Here is a 26,855-nt window from a genome sequence, read left to right as displayed (position 1 = left end):
ATGTTATTGCAACACATTGTATTACGATTGTTTCATTAAGCATATATATATATAAATATAAAATAATATACATAAATACAACTCAAAGTATTCATGCATATTCATGCATTGTGTTTTGCTCAAGCTATTGGCCAGAAGATAATGATGAGAGGAAAAACAGCCTTGGGCTGATCACCGCCCCTGTCATTTCACAAAATAAGACTCGCTATAGTTTGGTCATGCTGACCTCTTAATTCTGTTATTCTATTAGAGATGGGGGGTAAAATTGAATTTGTGTGTGTATGTGTGTGTGTTTATGGAGCAGTGTGAGGGTTGTTCAGGTTAAATGGTGCTAAGCACTTTCCCTTATCACCCCGCTTTAGAAGATTCACCTCTGACCTTTCTGAGAGGTCTTCTTCAGTCTGAGCCCTAGGGCAACAAACCCTTCGACATCAGCAAGCCAAATAGACACAATCAGCACACATCACTTCTCTGACTGCCCTCGAGCGACACACGCAGAGGGATCCTTTCCTTTCCTTTCCTTTCCTTTCCTTTCCAAACCGTTTATTTTATAACAAAATATGTGTTAAATTTTGCTAGGAAAAGCTGAGCAGAGTTTGTGCACGAAGTCAACATCTGTAGCCTTTCTTTTCAGAACTGAAACGAAATGAAACGAACCAAACCAAACCAAATAACACTGGATTCATCTGTTTAAAGATGAACATAACGGAGGAAAATTTGAAGATAAATGAACAAATGATATGAAATGTCAGATGTCAAATAACTGTTACAGTGTGAAAAAGAAAAAATGAAAGATGAAAGCCATGCATTGGTGTTGACAGGCTAAGAGGAAACTAATGCTTCTGCACACATATAGTGGCCATCATCCAACAACCATGTGGCACTAATGGAAACTGTATGGTGAATGCAGTGTAGGCAAGAAGATTGGTTAGCACAATTGTCATACTTTGCATCCTAATTTGGTTATCTTACTTTTTGTTCAACTAGACATATTAAACAAATAAAATGTAAAATTGTTAATTGTTAATTTAGGACTATTTTTTTCTTTTTTATTATGTTGGAAGTATGTAATTAAATGCAAACCATCCACAAGACAATACGAGGGAAGCAAAAACAGAAAAAAAAAGAAAAAGAAAACGTTTTTAAACAAATTCACTAGGTCTTTGTTACCATGTGAATTTTTAAACTTTTTTCTATATCAATTCTTTATTTTAGTGAACTATTTTCCGCTCTGGTTTACTGGGGAAAAGCTGAGCGGCAGAGGTTGTGCATAAATTCAGCTTCTGTAGCCTGCCATTCACCCCATGCTCAGGTCAAAGTTCAGAGGTGAGTGACAGGACAAGAGGACCATGTCAGGGCCGTGTTTATTTAACTCTTCAGCCAATGACAGGGTAAAAAAAGACTAACACATTAATGACAGTGATACACATACAGATGCAAATTAGCCATTTGAATAAAGACCATGTCAGGGCCGTGTTTATTTAACTCTTCAGCCAATGACAGGGTAAAAAAAGACTAACACATTAATGACAGTGACACACATACAGATGCAAATTAGCCATTTGAATAAAGGATAGATAGACAGACAGACAGACAGACAGACAGACAGATAGACAGACATATAGATAGATAGATAGATAGATAATTTTTTAATTATTGTTCATCTTATTTCTTTTATAATTTTGCCTGAACTAATTTAACTTCATTCTAATTCTCTTAAGTGTATAATTTCATATGTATTATGTAAAATGTGACACTTTTTGATCCACACATTTAGCCTACTAACAGCTATGTGGCATCTAATATCATGAACACACTGTACTGAGCATGACGACATTTAACATGCATATTTTTAGTTTGTCTCTAGGGCATAGGTGCAGTGCAAACAGAAGTAATGCTGTTTTGAAGGCAAATTAAAATGAATTAGTATATAAATGAAGACATGGTGCAGGCATCAGCAACTCCCAACCATCTCAGACAGATTGTATTGTGTTACAAGCACTAAAAGATTCACCCTCAGTGTCTTTTATATGCATTTTATAGTGGCTTTTTTTCATTCATCTGTGTTGGTGGGCTTTAACGTCTGCCGTTTGTGATGAATACTGAGGCGTATGTGTGCATCTGTATTGTAGCAACTAACTGCTTTTGCACTGTAGATAATTCTTCCCCCCGGTATGTTTGTCTCATAGACATGCAGGCCCATGTGGGAATGTGAGCGGGTTGGGAGGGAGCGAGTGCGCGCTCACTGAGACCTTATTACCTCTTCCTGCGTGGAGTATGTTGTGTCTCGAGTGATTGGTGATCACATTTGTAATGGCACACTGCTGCACAACGCCATTATGCCCTTTGTCATCTTACTGAGCCACTGACAGCCAACCGGCTCTCGGAGACAAGAGGTATAAATGACAAACACACACACACACACGACCACGTATGTGTGATGATTCTGAGACTACAGGTGTGCGTTTAGAGCTTTTAAGTGAACATTAAACTCTAACTCCTAGTTCCCTAAGATGTGTGGCGTATTGATTTCTTGTTGTGCAAAGAACCATTCAAGCCCAATTTAAGATTTCTATCCTGCACGTAGCCGGGAGCACACCAAGGCCCCGTAAATTAGGGAAAATCGCACATTCATCACACGCATTATTTTAAGATACTTTGGGAACGTGACAGCTTGAAGATCTATGGTGGTGCATTACAAAACGCAACGACGCCTCCCGTTCTATCTCTCCATTCCTCCTTGGGGTAATGTTGGGGTCATTGGGACACGCCCATGATTTAAAGGAGTTTTTTTTTTCTGCTAATATCCGCTTTTTTCTCATCCATATGTGTGTGTGTAGATTGTCCATGCATCAGCGTGTGATTGAGAATTTATAAGGTGCTCTAAATTAGCATTTGTAATGGGAGCGCTTCCAAGGTGAGACTGCAGATGGTGAGTGAATTACAGTGCATGTCAATTACACAGGTTAAGAGAGACAGCTCGCCTCAAAGGGTCCGCAGACAAAGTGAAGCCTTGGGTCAGCACAGCAGTGAATCAATCAGGACTGATTGTTGAGGAGCGGATGCGCGTCGCCTGCATCATTGCAATTTGCTATGGCGGGACATGCCAGTGCCCGCTTATTGTAAAGGCCTACTGAAAACGCTCTGCGTGTGTTTGTTTGTGATAGCGCAAACACAGATACATTTCCGTCGCCGTCGTCGGCGTGCGTAATCCGCAATTTCGTTTATCTGAAAAGTCCAGCAATACATAAAGTCCCTCAGTAGCTCAATAGCATTACAACACAGCATTCATTTGTGTTGTGGAGAGGGCTGCTTCGAGAGTTTCACTGAGCTTTAGACACTCTGGTCTTTTGTAACAGCGCAACGGAGATAAAGCCTCCAATGTGCGGTTCGCTCCCGCACACGTAAACCTCTCATTCTGAGCAGATTATGTGTACAGACCAATTACGCTCCTCACATCCTGGGAAATATACTCATTGTTGGGGTATTTAGACACAAAGCAATTATGTAGGCCTTTTCTACACAAACATACCTTTGACTGTGCATGTGTGCACCTGTTTACAATTTGTTTACTCCCCGTCGTGAAGTGGGTCAAATCTTAACGCAACACCAAAACGGCACACACAGTGTCCTGTACGCAGCTCGAGTAGCTTTAAAAATGTGCCATTAGCATCGGGGAGGAGTGGGATATTGTTTATTTGCATGTGTGGGAGTGTGCAGGCATTTCTTGATAGTTAATTGTCTCCATGTATAGTTGTTTTCAACCTTAATAACCCCTAGTTTTGTGGCTTAGCAGGCTGGGAGAGAGGCGAGAACATGGCTTTCTTACACTTCAATTTTACGCACATTTTCTTTGCGACTAATGAGCACCTTAAATATGGCGCCAGACTTCAGGGAAGCCTGTGAAGGCTGACATTTTCACACACAGCAGCACCTTGTCACCACACATGATGTCCCCTCTACCTGGCTCCTGACGTCTTTGAATGTGTGTGTGCGCGCATGCTGAATGCTCTCTGACAGATCTGACGAGGAACATATTCGGTAACTAAACAGTAAACCATTTTTGAGAAAGTGTCCCACCATTATGAGATATATCTTATACGTGCCCCTACTTCCACTGATCCGTTCACAAAGGTTCTCTCTCTCTCTCTCTTTCTCCCTCACATACACAAACACCAAGCTGGGAATCGGCATATACAGTATGTCATTTACATTTTCTTTGAGTGCAGTCTATGCCAAAGCTTAATTTTGTAGTCATACTCTAAATGCGATTCTGTTGTCATCCTGAATGAGGCCCAAACAAATTTGTCCCTGCAAAATGGGAACCTGAGCTAATTACAACAGTGAAAATGGTGAAAAAGAGACCGTTAATGCCAGAGCAATTATCTGTTACATTCCTTTGTAGAGAGGGAAAGGCGCATCGCTCTTCACGCCGCCTGATGCTTCCCTAGTTAAACCATATTAGGAGACGTTGTGAGTCGATGTGTCACCAGGCAGGGAATTAGATGAGAGGAGTGATGGGATAGATCTGCCAAAAATATATGACACCACTAAAGTCTGCCGCATAAGAGATAAACACTTAATATTTGTGAGACCAGTAGCAGAGGTTTATGCTTGTGCACACACACACACTCACACACAAGCCACCTGGCGGATTTTAATATGCTCATACCTGTCAGAGGTCCGGTGGTCTACCCCTACTGCCACACAAATGTCTTTTCACACACTTGTCGACTGCTATTTAACTGACAGCAGTTCTCTTTAATCTGCTCATTTCTTATCCCCTGGCGCCCGACAGAATTGTGAGCCACGACACATCAAGTTATTGCAAAAAACCAAAACAATTTCAATTTAATGCTGCAGTAGAAAAAAGGTTATATGAAGTCATATAATGAGTGCTTCATTGTCAACAACAACAAAAAAAGAAACACGGCACAGAATGCATAACAGTGCCTGTGCTGTTAACATGCCAATATTTTACACATAAGATTTCCATTCACTGGCAGCTGTCAGTTAGTTCAGTAAATTAACTGCCAAAACGTAGCAGAACTGTCAATTGGAGGTAAGGTAACCATGGTTACCTTTCATATCCCCAAAAATGATGAAGCTGCAGTGTGGCTTTATGGAGGAATAATTAGACAGAACAACAAAATAAAAGATACCAATCAAAAAGGCATTCTACAATATGAAACAACAACCAAGAGTGTTTATAAATAAAAGGTTACATTGTGGAATTCCTCCTTACATTATAAAGTAGCATCTTTTTATACAACCATTTAAGTGAAATGATGGAACAAGTAATGTCTTGTACAAGAAGTTTTAACCCTTTGAGCACGAGTTGGAAATAAAACTTTAGGGTGATTTTTTTCTTCTTCTCATGTTCATATCTTCTTATTAAATAACATATTTATAAAACTATTGTGCAAAACAATTTCATTAATGTCTTCATATATTGTGCACCAGTAGATAGTCATACTCATCGTAAATTAAAAAATATAAAATGATGCATAATTTAGACAGAAATTAGTTTATGTTTTTATGTACACATTTTTACACTGACCTGAATTCATAAAGGCCCCTGATTTGAGCAAACTAAAAAACTGCTATTTTGGATTCGCATATATTTCTGCACTGCAATCTGTGTAAGAGGTGATCTATCAGACAAGGTGATTTTTAGTGGATAGTCAAAATACCCTTGAATTTACCCACTCAAATACATATCAACTCAGTGATTTCCAATCTCTTAATTTCTCTCTTTTTTATACATATATTTTTGTTTACTTTTGGGGGGTTGTAAATATAAGTATTTAGGCGTACTCAGAGGGTTAAATGTTTCTGCTGACACCAGCATACTTAGGTCACATAAAAAAAAAAAAGAAAAGAGGAAAAAAATACAATAAAAATAAGAGAGAAGTAAAGCGAGAGATAAAGAAAAGGCCAGATTTAGTTATCAAATATTGAACTAAACCATTTAATTAATGCATGCAGCTTACTGCATCTCAAGGATGCCAAAAAAATTCAATTTACACAACTTTCAAATACATACAACTTCATTTTAAGTCTTTTTATTTACCTTCATATTTTACCAGTGACCTCTTCACTCAGCACTGCACAGTTAGAAAATCATTTGTCATAATTTTCTCTGTTTTCCATTGTGAACTAAAAATGCAGAAAATGAATGTCTCTAGGGCCAAATGAGTGTTCCCCAGATGAAAAGTCTAAATGATGTGCCAAAACTAAACAGTAGTTTTCTGGCATCTATGTGCAGTTAGTTCTTCGTTAATTACTTTCAGTTCTTTTAATATATATTTTTTTTTCCTTAAGAAATGTGAGTCAGAAGGCTTGAAAAAAGGACAGGAATTAAAGAGATGAGAGACAGTTTTTGTCCTTGGCCATCGCTAAGGTTTCTCAAGTTCACTAACATACATAAGATGGTCCTCAGGGGATTTACCATGGGTCTTACTCAGATGGAGCTTGACAGCGTGCTTGCTGGCAAAAGTCCGGTTACACAGTTTACACTGATATGAGGTGCCATTTGCCTCCTCATCTGGGGAAGGGGAGGGGGAAAGTGAGTGAGGGCTGGGGTTGGGGATTGAATGGGCCAAAGAATGCGCTTGGGTTGAAAGCAGTTTCTCAGAAAGCCCCTTGCTATGGCGTGAAATCTGGCTAACGAGATGCTCTCCAGACAACTTGGCCAGGTCCCTGAGCCGGAAGCCCAGATGTGACTCAAGATGGCTGACATAGGTAGAGGGGGAACGGATCTGTGATGCACAGTCACTGCAGAAGAAGACAGGGTGGCCAGTGTCTAGATTTTTCAAGAACTTTGTGCCACCTGTCCGCCTCAGCTGGTATTTGACGTTGGCCAGCCAGTGGCTGATGGTGGTCATTGAGAGGCCAGTGAAGCGGGAAATATGCATGCGCTCCTGTGGACTGAGGTCCGACATAATGTACTTGCCGTCACCCGTTTGCCGCAAACTGGAGGCAAACTGTGCCTGCAAGATAAGTAGATGCTGAGGATTCCAGTTGGACTGCCGGCCCTTTCGTTTCTGTGCGGGAGATATCTCCTCTGCTTCCTCCGGCGTCGATCCGTCTATATCTGAGCGCTCTGAAAGACTCGTTGGTGTGGAGGACTTGGATGCATGGCTCTCTGTGAGGTTGCGTAGCATATCAGAGATGTCGGACAGGGCATTTTCTCGCAGAGGCGAGTTGGACATGAAGGAAGCCACAGCAGATGAGGCTTTTGCCATGGTGATGGTCGATGATGGTGAAATTGAGGTGGGAGTGGAGGTGGAGGAGGACAGGGCTGCAGATCCCAGGGAGTTGCTCTTATCGCTCTTGCCTTTGGTCAGATCAATAGGCTGGTCATTGTTGATGTGGTAGAAGTAGCGGTCTAGATGCTCGTTGGTTTTTTTGGTCTGAGATGGAGTGGAGGCAGCTACAGCTGCCTTCTCTGCCAGGCTGTTGCTCATCTTGAAGAGCATGCTCATGGGGTCAAGGGACGGAAGGGCAGGTTTGGCAGCTTTTCCTAGGTGAACATTCATGACAGACTGAAGCGCACTTAAAGGGTTGACAAATGGCTGCTCTGGAGGATGGTCGGTTATAATAGCAGTGCTGCTGCATAAGGTAGACATAGGGGCTTTGACAACATGGTCAGTACCATTCTCCAGAGACTCTTTTGTAAGAGCATCTCCATTTGAGTCTTTGTGAGTGTTTCCGCCTCCATTAGTCTCAGGGGTTTTAGCTCCTCTCCTTTCCTTGGGGGAATCCCCCCTGGCAGATTCCCCTGCATCGCTACTGCAAGGGGAGGGTGTGGTCCGTCTAAGTGGGGAAGATCTAGCTCCAGGATCCCTCATCTTCTCCTCTACTTTAGCCACTTTTTCTGTGACTTTTTTGACTAGCTCCTCCATGGCATGGAAGTTGTTTTTGGGCAAAGGGGATGTTTGGCAACTAGGTGGAGAAATTAGAGGTTGGATTTTGGTAGGAGATAGGATCTCTTCTCCAGAAAACATATACTTCAGAGGGGAACTTTTCCCTGAGTTGCGCAGGGACAGTTTCATAATGTTTGGAAGCTGGTAGGCAGCGTGAATACTGGGGTAGCCTCCCCAGCTGGGTGTGCCATTCTGTGCTTTGTTGATGGCAGATGTTACTGTATTCTCGAGAGACTTCAGAATGTCAAACCCCCCCTTAGGGCTTTCTTCAAGATCTTCCTCTGTCAAATATGGATGTTTGGATGAGACTTCAAACTTCTCGTCGGTCTCACTGTCTGTTGCCTTCTTGTCTTTGCTATTATTTGTCTCCTTGGTACACTCCACTTCCTTCTCCTCCTTTTTAATCTCCATGGGTGTGATGGCAGGAGAGATACTAGGGGGAGGAGGTGCAGGTGGTGGTGGGGAAAATGCGGTGGCAGCCAGTGGCACTGACTGTACCTTGTCTTCATTAGTAGGTATGGTGTTAGGAGCCATTGTGGACATCGACTCCATGATAGGTTTGCCTTTCTTTATGGCAGAGTTAGTGACCTTGATGAAGTGTCCTGTGACCATCATATGGGCCGTCAGCTCCTGCAGTGTGTCATGCGAGCTTCCACACTCCATGCACTTCAGGATCTGGGATTTCCGTGACTCAAACTGCCACGCATAACTAGCACCATTCTGGTGTCCATACCGATTGTTGGGTGTGATGTAGGGATTGGGGGTCTTTTGAAGAAGGTCGTTGGGGTCAGACAGAGAAGGCTTGGGGGTGCCACCATTGGAATCTGGTGAGCTGGGTAGTTCTAGCTCAATGGGGGCTCTTTTACGAGCGGAGGAGATAATCTTGGCTGCCACAGGAGTTACTGGTTCCTTCAGAGGCACTTTCTGGTAGTGTTTCGTCTTGATCATGTGAACACTAAGGTCCTGCAGTGACTCAAAGGAATGACCACAGTACATGCACTTAAGAACTTTCTGGGCATCCTCTTTTCCTTCCATCTCCAGCAGGGAACGCTTGCGAGGCTTTGACCAGCGCTTGGTACCTTCACTGTCTGTCTCATGGTTATCATCTCGGTAGTGGCCTGTCTCATTCATGTGCACAGTGAGCTCGACCAGAGTGTCATACGCGGCACTGCAGTCTTTGCAGCGGAATTTGCTTGCACCAGTGAAGATGGAACCATAGAGTTTGGTGCTCTGCCGATAAAGCTGCACAGTACTGAAGAGGTTTGGCTCAGATGCTGGGTGCAGCAGTCTACTCTGGTTTTGTGAAACATTATGCAACGTCTTAGCCACTGCTGTCTGGTGCCAGTCGTAACCGCCATTACCACAGCTACTGCTGCTGCTACTACTGCTGCTGCTACTACTGTGACTACGTGGGGGCTTTTCTGCTGTTTGCCGAGACATATTCAAGTTCAGCGATGACCAGTAGGAGTTGGTCAGGAAGCTAGTGTAGATAGCTTTCATCTGCTCCAGGCTGTCTGGGCCTAATTGTGTCGCCTCCTCACTGCTTGGCGTGGCTGTTGTCATCATCATCACTGATGAAGTTGAAGAAAGAGATGTGAGGGGCTCCTTGGCTGAACTATCTTCTTCGTTCTTCACTGAGGCACTCTCAAAGTCTGACATGCGGTCACTGGACTCACTCAGGTGTGACTCGCTGTCCATTTCATGGCTGGAGATATCCGCCGGTGGAGAGTCATGGAAGCCTTGCCTGTCTTTAAGGAGTAAGTCCTTGTCCTGGCACACATACTTCATGGCAGGTTCCTCCTCCCCAGCTGAATCCTCTCCTTCAACATCCTCATCTAGTAAGGCAGCCTCCTTTAGCTCGTCTGGCACATATGCTGCAGGTAGAAAAGAGATAAAAGAAACAGAAAGAAAAAAAAAAACATGTTATCACATTGTCCAATGATGAAGATTTGACACATTGCATTTCTACAATGTCTTGTATGCTGGATAGACAGCTGATAGAAATGTCAGGCATCAGTGTGCTTTCTCCAGCAGTGAAAAACAAAACAATCAGTCAGACTTTTTTATATTATAAAGTGTTGCAGTAATTCCTTCTCTGCTTTACAATTGCATTACATTGCCACATGGAATGAAGTTATGTTTCTCTCTTTTGTTCTGAAAAGAGAGTGTGGCAGTGGGTGGGGGGGTGGTAAAAGAACGGAAAAATTGTGGACATCGACTCCATGATAGGTTTGCCTTTCTTGATGGCAGAATTAGTAACCTTGATGAAGTGTCCTGTGACCATCATATGGGCCGTCAGCTCCTGCAGTGTGTCATGCGAGCTTCCACACTCCATGCACTTCAGGATCTGGGATTTCCGTGACTCAAACTGCCACGCATAACTAGCACCATTCTGGTGTCCATACCGATTGTTGGGTGTGATGTAGGGATTGGGGGTCTTTTGAAGAAGGTCGTTGGGGTCAGACAGAGAAGGCTTGGGGGTGCCACCATTGGAATCTGGTGAGCTGGGTAGTTCTAGCTCAATGGGGGCTCTTTTACGAGCGGAGGAGATAATCTTGGCTGCCACAGGAGTTACTGGTTCCTTCAGAGGCACTTTCTGGTAGTGTTTCGTCTTGATCATGTGAACACTAAGGTCCTGCAGTGACTCAAAGGAATGACCACAGTACATGCACTTAAGAACTTTCTGGGCATCCTCTTTTCCTTCCATCTCCAGCAGGGAACGCTTGCGAGGCTTTGACCAGCGCTTGGTACCTTCACTGTCTGTCTCATGGTTATCATCTCGGTAGTGGCCTGTCTCATTCATGTGCACAGTGAGCTCGACCAGAGTGTCATACGCGGCACTGCAGTCTTTGCAGCGGAATTTGCTTGCACCAGTGAAGATGGAACCATAGAGTTTGGTGCTCTGCCGATAAAGCTGCACAGTACTGAAGAGGTTTGGCTCAGATGCTGGGTGCAGCAGTCTACTCTGGTTTTGTGAAACATTATGCAACGTCTTAGCCACTGCTGTCTGGTGCCAGTCGTAACCGCCATTACCACAGCTACTGCTGCTGCTACTACTGCTGCTGCTACTACTGTGACTACGTGGGGGCTTTTCTGCTGTTTGCCGAGACATATTCAAGTTCAGCGATGACCAGTAGGAGTTGGTCAGGAAGCTAGTGTAGATAGCTTTCATCTGCTCCAGGCTGTCTGGGCCTAATTGTGTCGCCTCCTCACTGCTTGGCGTGGCTGTTGTCATCATCATCACTGATGAAGTTGAAGAAAGAGATGTGAGGGGCTCCTTGGCTGAACTATCTTCTTCGTTCTTCACTGAGGCACTCTCAAAGTCTGACATGCGGTCACTGGACTCACTCAGGTGTGACTCGCTGTCCATCTCATGGCTGGAGAAATCCGCCGGTGGAGAGTCCTTGTCCTGGCACACATACTTCATGGCAGGTTCCTCCTCCCCAGCTGAATCCTCTCCTTCAACATCCTCATCTAGTAAGGCAGCCTCCTTTAGCTCGTCTGGCACATATGCTGCAGGTAGAAAAGAGATAAAAGAAACAGAAAGAAAAAAAAAAACATGTTATCACATTGTCCAATGATGAAGATTTGACACATTGCATTTCTACAATGTCTTGTATGCTGGATAGACAGCTGATAGAAATGTCAGGCATCAGTGTGCTTTCTCCAGCAGTGAAAAACAAAACAATCAGTCAGACTTTTTTATATTATAAAGTGTTAAACGCTCATGAAAAACATGGTTATGTTTGTGCAAGCCTGAAGAAATAAGCAACAAAATATATTATTTTTAACTTCCAGTGGAAGTCATGCAAAAAGAGAAAGAGACACAGAGAGAAATGTAATGCATTTAAATAATTCCGTGCATTCCTGACTGTGTCAGTTAATCACGCTTTTGACCAGGTATGTAAACAATGGAGAGAGAGGACACTCCATTGGACACACTGGTTTTCTGTGAACACATTCTATCACGTCTAAATACCACAAATGTCAAACTACTCATGCTACAACTTCAACACACAGCATATACATTTAATTCTAAATATAATATGTCAGTTTGTATAGAAGGAACATTCCACGATGTCCTCAACAAAGACTACATAGAATTTGAATTTTCTGAATTTACATCAGCCCCTCATTTTTTTAGAGAAAATATTTCATTTAAGTTTAACAAAACAACACTGCTGTGATACAGATATGATGGCTATGAAACAACAACAACCAAAAAGTAAAAAGAATGCCATCAACACGAGGACAGTCATTTTGTAGCCCTTGGCAGAATGATGCCAAGGGATTGGTAGAGGCACAGACCCCTTTTTAGTGTGCAGTTGTAATGTGCATACCTCACGACTTCAGGCATTCTGTGCTGTTTCATTAAACTCCATATAATTCCATAATTTTTTGTAATGTAGTCAAATTATTACTTAGGCCTATAATTAATTTACTAAATGATTATCAGTTTTGTCTGTATTATTATCATCATTATTTATTAACATAATGCATATACATTGATTTAAAAAAAAAAGAAAAACAAAAAAGTGTGATAGAATTTATATCCTTCCCGTTTAAACTGTAAATATCTATTAGTTTGCTATTTCATTTTCTGAATTGTGTGCGTGCATGTGTGTGTGTGTGAATGTTTGTTTCAAACTAAAATTAAGGGGACAAAATTAAGCAACTACTGAAGTCTCAGAACAAAGAAAAAAAAAGACCATTCAATAGTGATTTTTTACAGCATTATTATTAGGATCCATCTTCTCACACACATCACAGCCAGTCTGTGAAATCGAATCGCCCCCTACACAAATCACAACCAACTGTGATCGTGCAGCACACACAAACTCACATGCACACTCACACACAGCCATCTGTTCTGAATCAGCCAAAACGACAGCTGTTTAAGAGAACAATGCCTTCGTTCAGGAAGCAGGAGAAGCCGAGCTTTACATCAAGGCCAAACAGCAATGTAAAAACCTGGTTCCTTGAAATTCATACACTTTAAACCTATTCACAAATATTAAAACACACACATACACACATAAAGGTGGAGGTTTAGCATGAAATTTTTAGCTGCCGCTAAACCACTACATGTAAAATGTAAGGTCAACCTTGAACATAATTACACAAAATGATTAGCTGGTAATTAAAGTTAAAAAGGAGGGTGAGGGTGGCAATGGGCAAAAAAAACAAAAGAGAGCGAGAGAGAGAGATCACTTCAAGTACAAGCAAACCTGTCTCACTGTAACCTTGACCTGAACTTGACTGTATGTGGAGCACAGAGTAAGTATTGCCAGTGAGTAGGCGTATGCCCTACAGCAAATTTGAGGGAGATGTGTGTACATGTTTCTGTTTATGTGTGTTTGTTCAAAATTCATTTTCCGACACCAAACACAGAATTAGCACTGCTTGACAACACAACAATCGGTCATAAGCCCCAAGGTAACCTGAGAGGGGTGGAGAAAGACTAGAAGAAAGCAGAGGCAGGGGCTAACAAGACAGAGACCCGACAATCTGCGACACACACACACACACACTTCAACACATCGAGTGTTGGTGCATGTCCTGGCTGTATTCCAGGTTCCCAAGCCCCCAGTGTACCTAGAGTCTGTGTGATCTGGCTGGGAACAATATTGAGATTTCATCCCTGGACCTTCTGAAGCTAGCGCTCCGGTCCAGGCCTACTCACACCACACAGGTGCTGTTTTAATTAGAAAACAGGATGCTTGGATCCAAGAGTGGTAGGGTGGGGGCAAAATGAGAATGACCTCCCAAAGATTTGGCATCAGATTGGAAGAAGAGCTTGATCTAATTTACACTCGGACATCCAGGGAGACGACCAGCAGAGAATGCTGTTTTCTAAGGCAGTGGAGAGCGTAACCTTGCAAACTTAAAGGGCCGTCTGGGTCTGGACTATTAGAGCACATACTGTCTTCAAACATATCGGAGTAAGTAAAAAACGTAATACATATCACAGCGACAAATCTAATACTCAAGCCCTTTCATCAAGGGAACACGATGAATGTTAACTAAGTTATGCAAATATGACTCAACCATTTGTGATTATATTGTTTGAATGATTGCAAGAACTAAGACCACGTTTTAATTAAAATAAAGCAGCTACTGTCAACCATAAGTCAAATGTATTGAATATTTATTTACATACTACATTTAAAAGTTTCTTATTTCTTATTATTATCAATGCTAAAAACAGTTGTGCTGCTTAATATTTGTGTAGATATTGTGATACTTTTAAGGATTCAGCATTAAAAATAAGAACAGAAAACATTCTCAGCCTTCAGTTGTCACGTCTTTTTGCTGTGGGTTTATTTCTATACATGGACAATGTGTACGTGTGAACCAAGTTAACACCCCCCAAGGCAGCTGCTGCCATTTGTTCTTGTTTGCAATAGGCCTCACTTATACAGACAGCCGCTGAAGTCGGCAGCCCGGTCCAATACTTCTGGGTGTGCAGATGAGCTGAAGAGAGCGAAAGAGTAAGTAGTTGGTAATTAAAGCTTCTATATATAGCCCCTAAAGCCCACATTTATAATGGGAGGTATCTCTCTCTAATATGCCACTATCTGCAATGTGATATCATTAAGAGGAAAATGGTTTGTAGCCTTAAGCAGACAGGCTGTCTGTGTGTGGCTGGAGAATATGAGATAGCACCAATCCACTTCTCTTCTCCTCTTTCCTCTCGTCCTATGCCCTCACTACTTTCCTCACCTCCCCTCCATCTCTCCTCGGCTATCAAGACCCGCGTTAATGAAGTTAATTGAATTTGAGATCAATAATGCTTAATTATTGCAATTTGACATGCACAGACAAATTGGTGGGGAGGCCAGATGAGTGTGTATGCATGTGTACGTTAGATGTGTCCGTGTGTGTGTGTGTGTCCAGCACCGGGGTGGGCGAGGGGGCACGGCTGGACATCAGAGGAAGAGAGAGAAGGATGGACGAAGCAGACACTCGTGCCATCGATTCCAGAGAGACGCCCCATCGACCAGGCCTACTGACTGATGGAGGCCCTGCTCCAAGGCTAGCTGGAGAGAAAGAGAGAGCTCACTGAGACCACTTTCGCCAGCCTGGCCTGCCCTGCCTACAAACGGCACATTGAGATGGATTGGATGGACAGAGGAGTGTAACACAGAGAGAAAACAAGAAAGAAAATGACAGATGCAGATAAGAGGTCTCTACCTATGGAATCATTTGTGTTTTGTTTATAGAATGCGTGGCTGTTACCAAGTGATGGTTACCATGGCTATAACTGTAACACGTTTTGTTTCCCTGCATTGTCTCTGCAACCAGATGAAGACCAGAGGTATTTTCATTTTTGAAAACATTAAAGGAATATTCTGGGTTGTTTACAACTTAAATGTTTATGGACAGCATCTGTGGCATCTGTGACTTTAATAGCAAAGTTGATAGCTGCATATTTTAAACGTTTATTTGTGATGCTGCACACTTGCCTGCTAGGCTTATACTGCCACTGCATTACCATAACATGTTGCGTTCATGGAAATTATTGTTACAGCATGCCACAGATTTAGTATACAAACATTTAAATTATAAATAACATTCTTAAAATATTACTAAATTCCTAAAATATTAAATTAATGTGAATTGCCATTTGCAACCAATTTTACATCCATGTTTCCTGAAAAAAAAAAAGTTGTGACTCGATTTTATCTAGCAGTAACTGATTGGATTGTGAAAAGCATGTTAAATACTGTAATGTAGCCAGACTGAATGAGAGTTTGATAAATATAAATGATTTCAGCGAAAAGAGAAAGTTGTTTCCAAAAAAAGAGCTAAGATATTAAAAATTACCAATACTTTTTTTTTTTTTTTTATAACATGTACCATGAATCATTCCCAATAAGACCAGGGACATAAAAAAAAGAAATTCTGGTCCATTTAAATTATTTCAGGTTCACTTTAAGAAAGAATCACACCTATTGTGCAATAAAAAACCTTGAGAAAAAAAAAAACTTAAAAAATAATCACAGGTATTTAAAATCTTTAAAAATGCTCTCATCTTTTGTTATAATAATGTGAAAATGTGAGCTGGTGGAAGAGTGTGAGAGAGAGAGAGAGAGAGAGAGAAAGAAAGAGCAAGCTGGTGTGGATTAAAGAAAAGAAACAGGGCTGGAGGTGCATCGGCGCTGGCAGAACTGAGAGAGAAAGCTGGTAAACACAGACGCTAGCACGGCTAATCGCCCGCTCATGCCACTCAGCGGGAGAGCCCCTGACAGTGTGTGTATGTGTGTGTATGTTTACACACCCCCGCTCTCCCCCCCTGCATGTGCACAGCAACCGGTAACCACGCTGGAGAACAGAACTTCCCCCTGCTGCCATAGCACCTCCACTGGAGTTAACACTCCTACACGACATCAAGATTCGACAGCCTCGAACACACACGTGAGCGCTCAGTCATACAAATGATCCTGTGTGCAACACAATAACGTACAAACAAAAAGTTGATTTATATTCAAAAGCAGGCTCGGTGCTGATGCAGGCATTTAGAAAGCCCTTGCTAAGGAAACATAGAGGGGGTCTTTAACCTCTGATGAGAGTGTTTTAGCACCGATTATTACAGTAACTGCTCAACTGAAATAGTGTTTATTCATCGACTTCAATGATGTATCGCTCAGTGACCAAATACAGTTCTGTTGACAAAATCATTCTGGAGCTGCATCCTCACAAGACGCCTCCAATAAAAACCTTACATGTGCTTTTTGGATCTACTCCTTCAGATGTTTGAACTGAGAGGTTAAAACAGCACAGCATGGACGTTCTCGTGAGTAAAAACATGCTCCACCTCTTCCAAAATGCTATTAGTCACTAATGAACACCAGCGTCTGGTGTTAAAAAAAAAAAACCCGGACCGAATTTGCATGCCCTGCTGTAAATTTAGACCGGTTGATGAAAAACAAGCTTATGTGGATTCTACACATTTAAACAATTCAGACAAGTTATCTAGAATTATTTATGGAGCAGATAAAATACATATAATCATTTATTAATCAATTATCATTTTGACTTAACTGTTTTCTTTATTTAAAGGCTGAAATGTGAGGTTTACCTTTTTATTAAACTTTTTCAAAGCTTTATTTGAACATTTACATTAGATATTTCAACATGCTATTAAACTGTTGTCAGTCAAGTTGTCATTTAAAATCCGTCATTTATGCAAACAAAAAGTCATTTTATTTGTTGTTTGTTGATTTTTAAATATAAAACTTGGTGATGTGATTTATGTGTTGGTACTTTTTGAACATCTCCAGCACATTTGAACAATACCGTAATGATACTGATAACCGTGATAATTGTGGTCAATATAACCGTAACAAGAAATTTGCATACCGTTACATCCCTACTGTAGAGCTAAAAGTGTGTGGATTGAAAGCACCATCGTTCCTACTTTTTTACAGTGTATTTAGTTATATTTTTAGGTCTTAAATCTTATTATGTTGCACCAAAACATCACTTTCTGTTTTGACACTGAGGTGAAGAAACAGTCTGTGACTTTTACTTTTTTTCTACATGTGTAAAAAAAGTACCAGTTGATTTTGGGGCAAAATTGATGAAATTCTGTCAAATTAATTTTAATAAAAAAAAATCTGAGCTGAGAGTACGCAGTAAAAAATATAATAATAATACAAATAAAAAAAAATCTTATTTAATCCTTCAATTCTTTCGTTGAGGTAGTCATTTTCATTCAGTCATATTAAATAACATTTTTTATTTATAAAATATGTTAATTTTACGTTAATACATGAAGGACATTTTTAGGTTACAAAATATTTTATACTGTGTACTACAATTTAATTGGTAGCTGAAAGAATAAACAAAATCATTAAAATATTTAATAAAGGAAGCAAAGGAAATTGAATACACTACCATTCTACACTACCAAAAGTTTGGGGTCATTTTTTTTCCCAGATTTTTAAAATATTTTTGAAAGAAGTCTCCGACACTGAATTTAATATTCAAAAACCTAATAAAAACAATCATATTGTGAAATATGTTTACAATTTAAATTAACTTATTTTATTTATATATTATCTATTTCATTAATATATTTTAAAGTGTTATTTATCCCTGTGTTACCAAAGGTTACTTTTCAGCAGCCATTACAAAAGCAAAACCAAATAATATAACCAAGCCAAGCTTGTGTAACTCCATCACTTCTATGATCTGTATTTCAGGATGTCACACTGGAAATCAGCAGTGACTGAGGCTGTTGTCTGAATCATGAGCGAATGTTCTCGAGGACAGACAGAAATCTGTGACTGCAGCAGGTGTTTCCTGTACCGAACAGACGCTGAATTAACTTACATCTCACCTGTGCAGATATAATCAGATAGCAATGAGGACAAATTTCTATATTTGTACATATCCTGCCATATGTGTGTACAAATACACATATACTTTACTGATTTTTTTTTTTTCACTTTTGACTTTTGAATGGGCCCAGATATGAACTCTAGTTAGTTAATAATCTGTCTAGTGAGTGTGTGTGGCTCTGTTGTCTGAAGCAGCTCTCAAACAGACACCACAAACAATTATAAAGCAGGAGGAAGACGATCTCCAGCAAATGATCCACTCGCCTGCCTTTGTTATTCAGATGCGCACCACTTGGAGAAGTCACATTCCTAAAGCACGGGGCAACCAGAGGTCAGACACATCTACACAAACACTGGGAACTCCCAGGAGGCCTAAAGACAGCGGGAGAGAGGGAGGGGCGATTGAATGAGTTTACATATGTGTCTTACTAAGAATCTCTCGGTTTTGCTCTGTGACTTGTGCTGTTCCTCTTCCTCTTTTAGTAATCCCTCCCATAAAGTGTCTTTCCCTCCCTCTCTCTCTTCCCTCTGTCCCACTCAGAATCACAGGAGTGTGTCAGTCTCCCATTAGAGAGGGTTGCTGGGTAATGGGAGAGAACAGATCTGCCTTGCTGTGATCCCCAGGGCCTCACTCGGCTCGGCTACCACACACACACAAACACACGCACAAAACACATATTAACACCACAATATAAACATGCTTATGTCTGTGCACAAAGAAGAAACATATATGTAAAGAAGATAGAAAAAAAAAAAACAATGCATTTTCAAAAGGCTATGGCTTCCCTGAATGACTAGTTGGCCAGTCAGGATAGTTCAGCCAAAAATGAAAATTCTGTCATAATTTACTTTCTTTCTTCTGTGGAAGTCTCTTTTTTGTCTATACAATGGAAGTCAAGGGTAACTGAAATGGTTTGGTTTCCAAAATTATTCAAAATATCCCCTAATTAAAAATAAATATACTAAAATGTATTTGAAATACATTTATTTCATGCTAAGTATACTACAAATGCATTTACATTTATAAAAATTCCCTGCAATTGTACTTTTGGTATACTAAACTGGTATACTTAAAGTCTGCTAAATTGGAACAACTAAATGTGTACTTAATGCACTTTAACGGAAGTCCAACTAAAGATACACTGAAGTATATTTGATCTCGACACCCCCCACCCCCCTGTGAAAATAGACAGTGAGAGAGACACTCTGCTTACAGCTGTGTAGCCATTCACTGCCGGGGTTGGGGTCAGGTTTATCGTTCTGGAGATGTAGTTAGAAAACAGATCTGAGATCAGAAGCGCCAAGACAGAACATCATTTTCTGAATGACTTCATTTTATCTCTATGCAAAGAAATACGCCAGTGTAGTACCGCTCTCCAACTACCGAGACATGACAGGAAATTAGCAGTAGCCTGATTCTTGCGAAGTTAACACACTATTTGTTTATCCCAGTTGACCAGAAAATTACAGAAATGCATATTCAGAGGGAGAGAAAGATGCTCTCTGGGTTTTGGCAGAGAAAAATGACATTATGTCTTGGATTCGTTCATTTTGAGTAAGCATGTGTCATCTTGTCGCAGCTGCTATGGGCTAATGTTCTGCTCTGGATATTATTTGTGATTATTAATGAAAAGCCGAGGACAGGAATGATGCTTTTCTTCAGGAGCCTCGTAAATAATATTAAAACTGTGCCAACAACAGGCCCAGCCACCTATGCCTTTAACCCTATGCCTCGTGTTCATTTTAGGCCTGTAGCTATGAGGGCACGTTCATGCAGCTGTGTGTGGAAGTAGAGCGAAGAACCCACCACTTTTTTACCGAAAATAAAAGATGTGGCTTTAGGGTACGGGATAGTTCATGTGCAGATTCTTTCGACTGTACAGTATATCGTCATGTGAACTGTCGATTGCACATGTGTGTGTGTGGGTGCACATGTTCTGAATGGCTCATAAACCACAGGAGGACACATTAATGTCCAGAATGTTCAGCCTGCCCTGCTAAACACACAACCCCCTCAACTAATGATGCAATAAGAAAACAAGCCATCACAGCCCCTCCGCAGAGAGACGCACACATACACACACTCGCTGTAGCCGACAACAGATTTAAGATCTTAATATCACATACTTAATAAGGGTGGGGAAATATGTTGGAGGTCTAGCAGAGAAGTATTTACTTTTTTTCCACAAAATTCTCAGATATCTCAGGGAATAGCCAGAGAACAACAACTAGGGATGTAACGATTAACCGTGAGCCGGTTGAAAATCGATTCAAAAATGTGACGATTCAAATCAGTTGAGATGCTAAACAAATCGCGATTCAATTAGGTGTGTGTATGTTTACACACCCCCGCTCTCCCCCCCTGCATGTGCACAGCAACCGGTAACCACGCTGGAGAACAGAACTTCCCCCTGCTGCCATAGCACCTCCACTGGAGTTAACACTCCTACACGACATCAAGATTCGACAGCCTCGAACACACACGTGAGCGCTCAGTCATACAAATGATCCTGTGTGCAACACAATAACGTACAAACAAAAAGTTGATTTATATTCAAAAGCAGGCTCGGTGCTGATGCAGGCATTTAGAAAGCCCTTGCTAAGGAAACATAGAGGGGGTCTTTAACCTCTGATGAGAGTGTTTTAGCACCGATTATTACAGTAACTGCTCAACTGAAATAGTGTTTATTCATCGACTTCAATGATGTATCGCTCAGTGACCAAATACAGTTCTGTTGACAAAATCATTCTGGAGCTGCATCCTCACAAGACGCCTCCAATAAAAACCTTACATGTGCTTTTTGGATCTACTCCTTCAGATGTTTGAACTGAGAGGTTAAAACAGCACAGCATGGACGTTCTCGTGAGTAAAAACATGCTCCACCTCTTCCAAAATGCTATTAGTCACTAATGAACACCAGCGTCTGGTGTTAAAAAAAAAAAACCCGGACCGAATTTGCATGCCCTGCTGTAAATTTAGACCGGTTGATGAAAAACAAGCTTATGTGGATTCTACACATTTAAACAATTCAGACAAGTTATCTAGAATTATTTATGGAGCAGATAAAATACATATAATCATTTATTAATCAATTATCATTTTGACTTAACTGTTTTCTTTATTTAAAGGCTGAAATGTGAGGTTTACCTTTTTATTAAACTTTTTCAAAGCTTTATTTGAACATTTACATTAGATATTTCAACATGCTATTAAACTGTTGTCAGTCAAGTTGTCATTTAAAATCCGTCATTTATGCAAACAAAAAGTCATTTTATTTGTTGTTTGTTGATTTTTAAATATAAAACTTGGTGATGTGATTTATGTGTTGGTACTTTTTGAACATCTCCAGCACATTTGAACAATACCGTAATGATACTGATAACCGTGATAATTGTGGTCAATATAACCGTAACAAGAAATTTGCATACCGTTACATCCCTACTGTAGAGCTAAAAGTGTGTGGATTGAAAGCACCATCGTTCCTACTTTTTTACAGTGTATTTAGTTATATTTTTAGGTCTTAAATCTTATTATGTTGCACCAAAACATCACTTTCTGTTTTGACACTGAGGTGAAGAAACAGTCTGTGACTTTTACTTTTTTTCTACATGTGTAAAAAAAGTACCAGTTGATTTTGGGGCAAAATTGATGAAATTCTGTCAAATTAATTTTAATAAAAAAAAATCTGAGCTGAGAGTACGCAGTAAAAAATATAATAATAATACAAATAAAAAAAAATCTTATTTAATCCTTCAATTCTTTCGTTGAGGTAGTCATTTTCATTCAGTCATATTAAATAACATTTTTTATTTATAAAATATGTTAATTTTACGTTAATACATGAAGGACATTTTTAGGTTACAAAATATTTTATACTGTGTACTACAATTTAATTGGTAGCTGAAAGAATAAACAAAATCATTAAAATATTTAATAAAGGAAGCAAAGGAAATTGAATACACTACCATTCTACACTACCAAAAGTTTGGGGTCATTTTTTTTCCCAGATTTTTAAAATATTTTTGAAAGAAGTCTCCGACACTGAATTTAATATTCAAAAACCTAATAAAAACAATCATATTGTGAAATATGTTTACAATTTAAATTAACTTATTTTATTTATATATTATCTATTTCATTAATATATTTTAAAGTGTTATTTATCCCTGTGTTACCAAAGGTTACTTTTCAGCAGCCATTACAAAAGCAAAACCAAATAATATAACCAAGCCAAGCTTGTGTAACTCCATCACTTCTATGATCTGTATTTCAGGATGTCACACTGGAAATCAGCAGTGACTGAGGCTGTTGTCTGAATCATGAGCGAATGTTCTCGAGGACAGACAGAAATCTGTGACTGCAGCAGGTGTTTCCTGTACCGAACAGACGCTGAATTAACTTACATCTCACCTGTGCAGATATAATCAGATAGCAATGAGGACAAATTTCTATATTTGTACATATCCTGCCATATGTGTGTACAAATACACATATACTTTACTGATTTTTTTTTTTTCACTTTTGACTTTTGAATGGGCCCAGATATGAACTCTAGTTAGTTAATAATCTGTCTAGTGAGTGTGTGTGGCTCTGTTGTCTGAAGCAGCTCTCAAACAGACACCACAAACAATTATAAAGCAGGAGGAAGACGATCTCCAGCAAATGATCCACTCGCCTGCCTTTGTTATTCAGATGCGCACCACTTGGAGAAGTCACATTCCTAAAGCACGGGGCAACCAGAGGTCAGACACATCTACACAAACACTGGGAACTCCCAGGAGGCCTAAAGACAGCGGGAGAGAGGGAGGGGCGATTGAATGAGTTTACATATGTGTCTTACTAAGAATCTCTCGGTTTTGCTCTGTGACTTGTGCTGTTCCTCTTCCTCTTTTAGTAATCCCTCCCATAAAGTGTCTTTCCCTCCCTCTCTCTCTTCCCTCTGTCCCACTCAGAATCACAGGAGTGTGTCAGTCTCCCATTAGAGAGGGTTGCTGGGTAATGGGAGAGAACAGATCTGCCTTGCTGTGATCCCCAGGGCCTCACTCGGCTCGGCTACCACACACACACAAACACACGCACAAAACACATATTAACACCACAATATAAACATGCTTATGTCTGTGCACAAAGAAGAAACATATATGTAAAGAAGATAGAAAAAAAAAAAACAATGCATTTTCAAAAGGCTATGGCTTCCCTGAATGACTAGTTGGCCAGTCAGGATAGTTCAGCCAAAAATGAAAATTCTGTCATAATTTACTTTCTTTCTTCTGTGGAAGTCTCTTTTTTGTCTATACAATGGAAGTCAAGGGTAACTGAAATGGTTTGGTTTCCAAAATTATTCAAAATATCCCCTAATTAAAAATAAATATACTAAAATGTATTTGAAATACATTTATTTCATGCTAAGTATACTACAAATGCATTTACATTTATAAAAATTCCCTGCAATTGTACTTTTGGTATACTAAACTGGTATACTTAAAGTCTGCTAAATTGGAACAACTAAATGTGTACTTAATGCACTTTAACGGAAGTCCAACTAAAGATACACTGAAGTATATTTGATTATGCTAAAGTGGAGCTATTGCAAGTATACTTCAGATACACTTTAAATATCTTTCATTTAAAGACCGATACTATTCAAAGATCATACAATCCTCATCAACAATGACATTAAAACACATTTTAAGCTTACTATTAAATGTGCATTGTGCACAAGTGATACTCCAAAGTCCAAATAAAATGTAATTGTTCTTTTTTTTTATATCAGTAAGTCTCGAGTGATATGTCAGTAAACATGTTAATAGATTTAAAATATATGTAGTATGAAATAAATGTATTTTAAATATCTTACTTTTTTACTAGTCTTCATGTTCAACAGAAGAAAGAAAGTCTCACAGGCTTGGAACAACATGAGGGTGAGTAACTGATGAAATCATTTTCATTTGTGGTTGAACCATCCCTTTAAGGAACATGTTTTTAGAGGGCATTTACATAATACATGATCTTGCATTTTTAATAGTTTGACTACTTTTAATTTTACATGCCATGACGGGAAGCTCAGCGCAACACATGACGCAACGGCCAAAGACCGTTCCATCTGAATGTGTAACTTTAATCTATCCGCTAAAACATGCTCCTAGCACGCTAATTAAAGCACCACACTTAAAACATCAAAATAAAACTAAAAAAATCTCAGCCACGGACAAGTCATCCAACAAGCGACAGTTGTGACCCGTCCCTCCCACAAACGCACAAAGACAGAAAATAGACAAGATCTCTGATTTGAAACGAAAAAAGTGGCTGTGTCTCTCCCACGTACACAAGCCCTGAACTTGGCAGATACGTTAGGCAGCAAAATAATAGGCATTTTCCAACCCATAATGCAGAGTGTTAGCCGGTGGCAGTCCACTGATTTAGGTACTACGTCGAGACGTCAATCTGAAGGCCTTGGAAGAGAGAGAGAGGGAGAAGGAGGGGGGATGTAGATGCACAGAGAGAGTGGGCCTGCAAAGAAAAGACGAGCCAACAAATCGCGATTCAATTAGGAGTAGGAGTTTATATGAATGTATGTCTGAGAGGAACTTACTGTCTTTAAAACAGTTTAGATTGTATTTTTTTCTTTTCATCTTGTACAGATATAAGTGCAGCGCTGCTTTGTTTACAGCGGAAATGCTTTAAGCGCCACCTGCTGGCAGAGAGCGAATCTGCGTCTCGTTCAGCTCGTCTGCTATTTCTGTTTCATGCAGATATTTTTTATGTATAGTTTCACATGTATTTGAAATACATTTATTTCATGCTAAGTATACTACAAATGCATTTACATTTATAAAAATTCCCTGCAATTGTACTTTTGGTATACTAAACTGGTATACTTAAAGTCTGCTAAATTGGAACAACTAAATGTGTACTTAATGCACTTTAACGGAAGTCCAACTAAAGATACACTGAAGTATATTTGATTATGCTAAAGTGGAGCTATTGCAAGTATACTTCAGATACACTTTAAATATCTTTCATTTAAAGACCGATACTATTCAAAGATCATACAATCCTCATCAACAATGACATTAAAACACATTTTAAGCTTACTATTAAATGTGCATTGTGCACAAGTGATACTCCAAAGTCCAAATAAAATGTAATTGTTCTTTTTTTTTATATCAGTAAGTCTCGAGTGATATGTCAGTAAACATGTTAATAGATTTAAAATATATGTAGTATGAAATAAATGTATTTTAAATATCTTACTTTTTTACTAGTCTTCATGTTCAACAGAAGAAAGAAAGTCTCACAGGCTTGGAACAACATGAGGGTGAGTAACTGATGAAATCATTTTCATTTGTGGTTGAACCATCCCTTTAAGGAACATGTTTTTAGAGGGCATTTACATAATACATGATCTTGCATTTTTAATAGTTTGACTACTTTTAATTTTACATGCCATGACGGGAAGCTCAGCGCAACACATGACGCAACGGCCAAAGACCGTTCCATCTGAATGTGTAACTTTAATCTATCCGCTAAAACATGCTCCTAGCACGCTAATTAAAGCACCACACTTAAAACATCAAAATAAAACTAAAAAAATCTCAGCCACGGACAAGTCATCCAACAAGCGACAGTTGTGACCCGTCCCTCCCACAAACGCACAAAGACAGAAAATAGACAAGATCTCTGATTTGAAACGAAAAAAGTGGCTGTGTCTCTCCCACGTACACAAGCCCTGAACTTGGCAGATACGTTAGGCAGCAAAATAATAGGCATTTTCCAACCCATAATGCAGAGTGTTAGCCGGTGGCAGTCCACTGATTTAGGTACTACGTTGAGATGTCAATCTGAAGGCCTTGGAAGAGAGAGAGAGGGAGAAGGAGGGGGGTGTAGATACACAGAGAGAGTAGGCCTGCAAAGCAAAGACTAGTGAGATAGAGAGAGCGAGATGCTCCTAATGGGAGACATGCAGTCATCTAGTCGCTGGCTCTCTCCATTCAGCGTGTCACTGGGTATCCATTACCTGCCACTCTCCTCTGATCTCTTTGGACAGCTCTGATCAAAAGATGTCATCTGACCTACTCGCCTGCTCGTGCCAGCCCGCTGGGGTACGTGGTCCGCGAGGGGGGCTACCTCGCCCGTAAATAAAACGACATCATCGCTTCAGCGTCCCGTCATGTTCTCAGGAATCGAATCGTGAAATCAAAATTGTGAATCGAATCGAATCGTGACTTGAGTGAATCGTTACATCCCTAACAACAACAGAAACACAAAGATAAGGTACTGAAAGGTTAAAGGGTTAGTTCACCCAAAAATGAAAATTAGCTTGTGTTTTACTTACTCTCGAAGCATCCTAGGTGTATATGACTTTCTTCTATCAGACGAATCCAGTCGGAGTTATATTAAAAATTGTCTTTGATCTTTCAAACTGTTTAATGGCACTCAGCGGGTGTTGCAGTGCATCAGTCCAACAGAAGTGAAATAAAAAGCACCCATCCATTAAAAAAAGTGTCTCTCATGGCTCCGGGGGGTTAACAAAGGCCTTCTGTAGCGAATCGATGCGTTTTTGTAAGAAAAATATCCATA

The 26,855-nt window shown here is 40.1% G+C and overlaps 1 protein-coding gene across 1 annotated transcript in view; it reads right to left on the bottom strand.

The window, feature by feature from the left end:
- Window positions 1-4,835: 4,835 nt before the first annotated feature.
- LOC107696607 (teashirt homolog 3-like) overlaps window positions 4,836-26,855 on the bottom strand; it is a 47,244-nt gene continuing 25,224 nt past the window's right edge. The window contains exons 3-4 of the mRNA XM_016497045.1: window positions 10,101-11,441; window positions 4,836-9,802 (exon numbers count right to left, since the gene is read on the bottom strand). Of these exons, the coding sequence (XP_016352531.1) occupies window positions 6,399-9,802; window positions 10,101-11,441 (4,745 nt within the window). The 3' untranslated portion in view covers window positions 4,836-6,398. The remainder of the gene's footprint in view (window positions 9,803-10,100; window positions 11,442-26,855) is intronic.

This window comes from Sinocyclocheilus anshuiensis, unplaced genomic scaffold (assembly GCF_001515605.1).
Source record: "Sinocyclocheilus anshuiensis isolate Anshui unplaced genomic scaffold, SAMN03320099.WGS_v1.1 scaffold502, whole genome shotgun sequence".
NCBI classification, from domain to species: domain Eukaryota; kingdom Metazoa; phylum Chordata; class Actinopteri; order Cypriniformes; family Cyprinidae; genus Sinocyclocheilus; species Sinocyclocheilus anshuiensis.
This window is presented reverse-complemented; position numbering and strand designations above follow the sequence as displayed.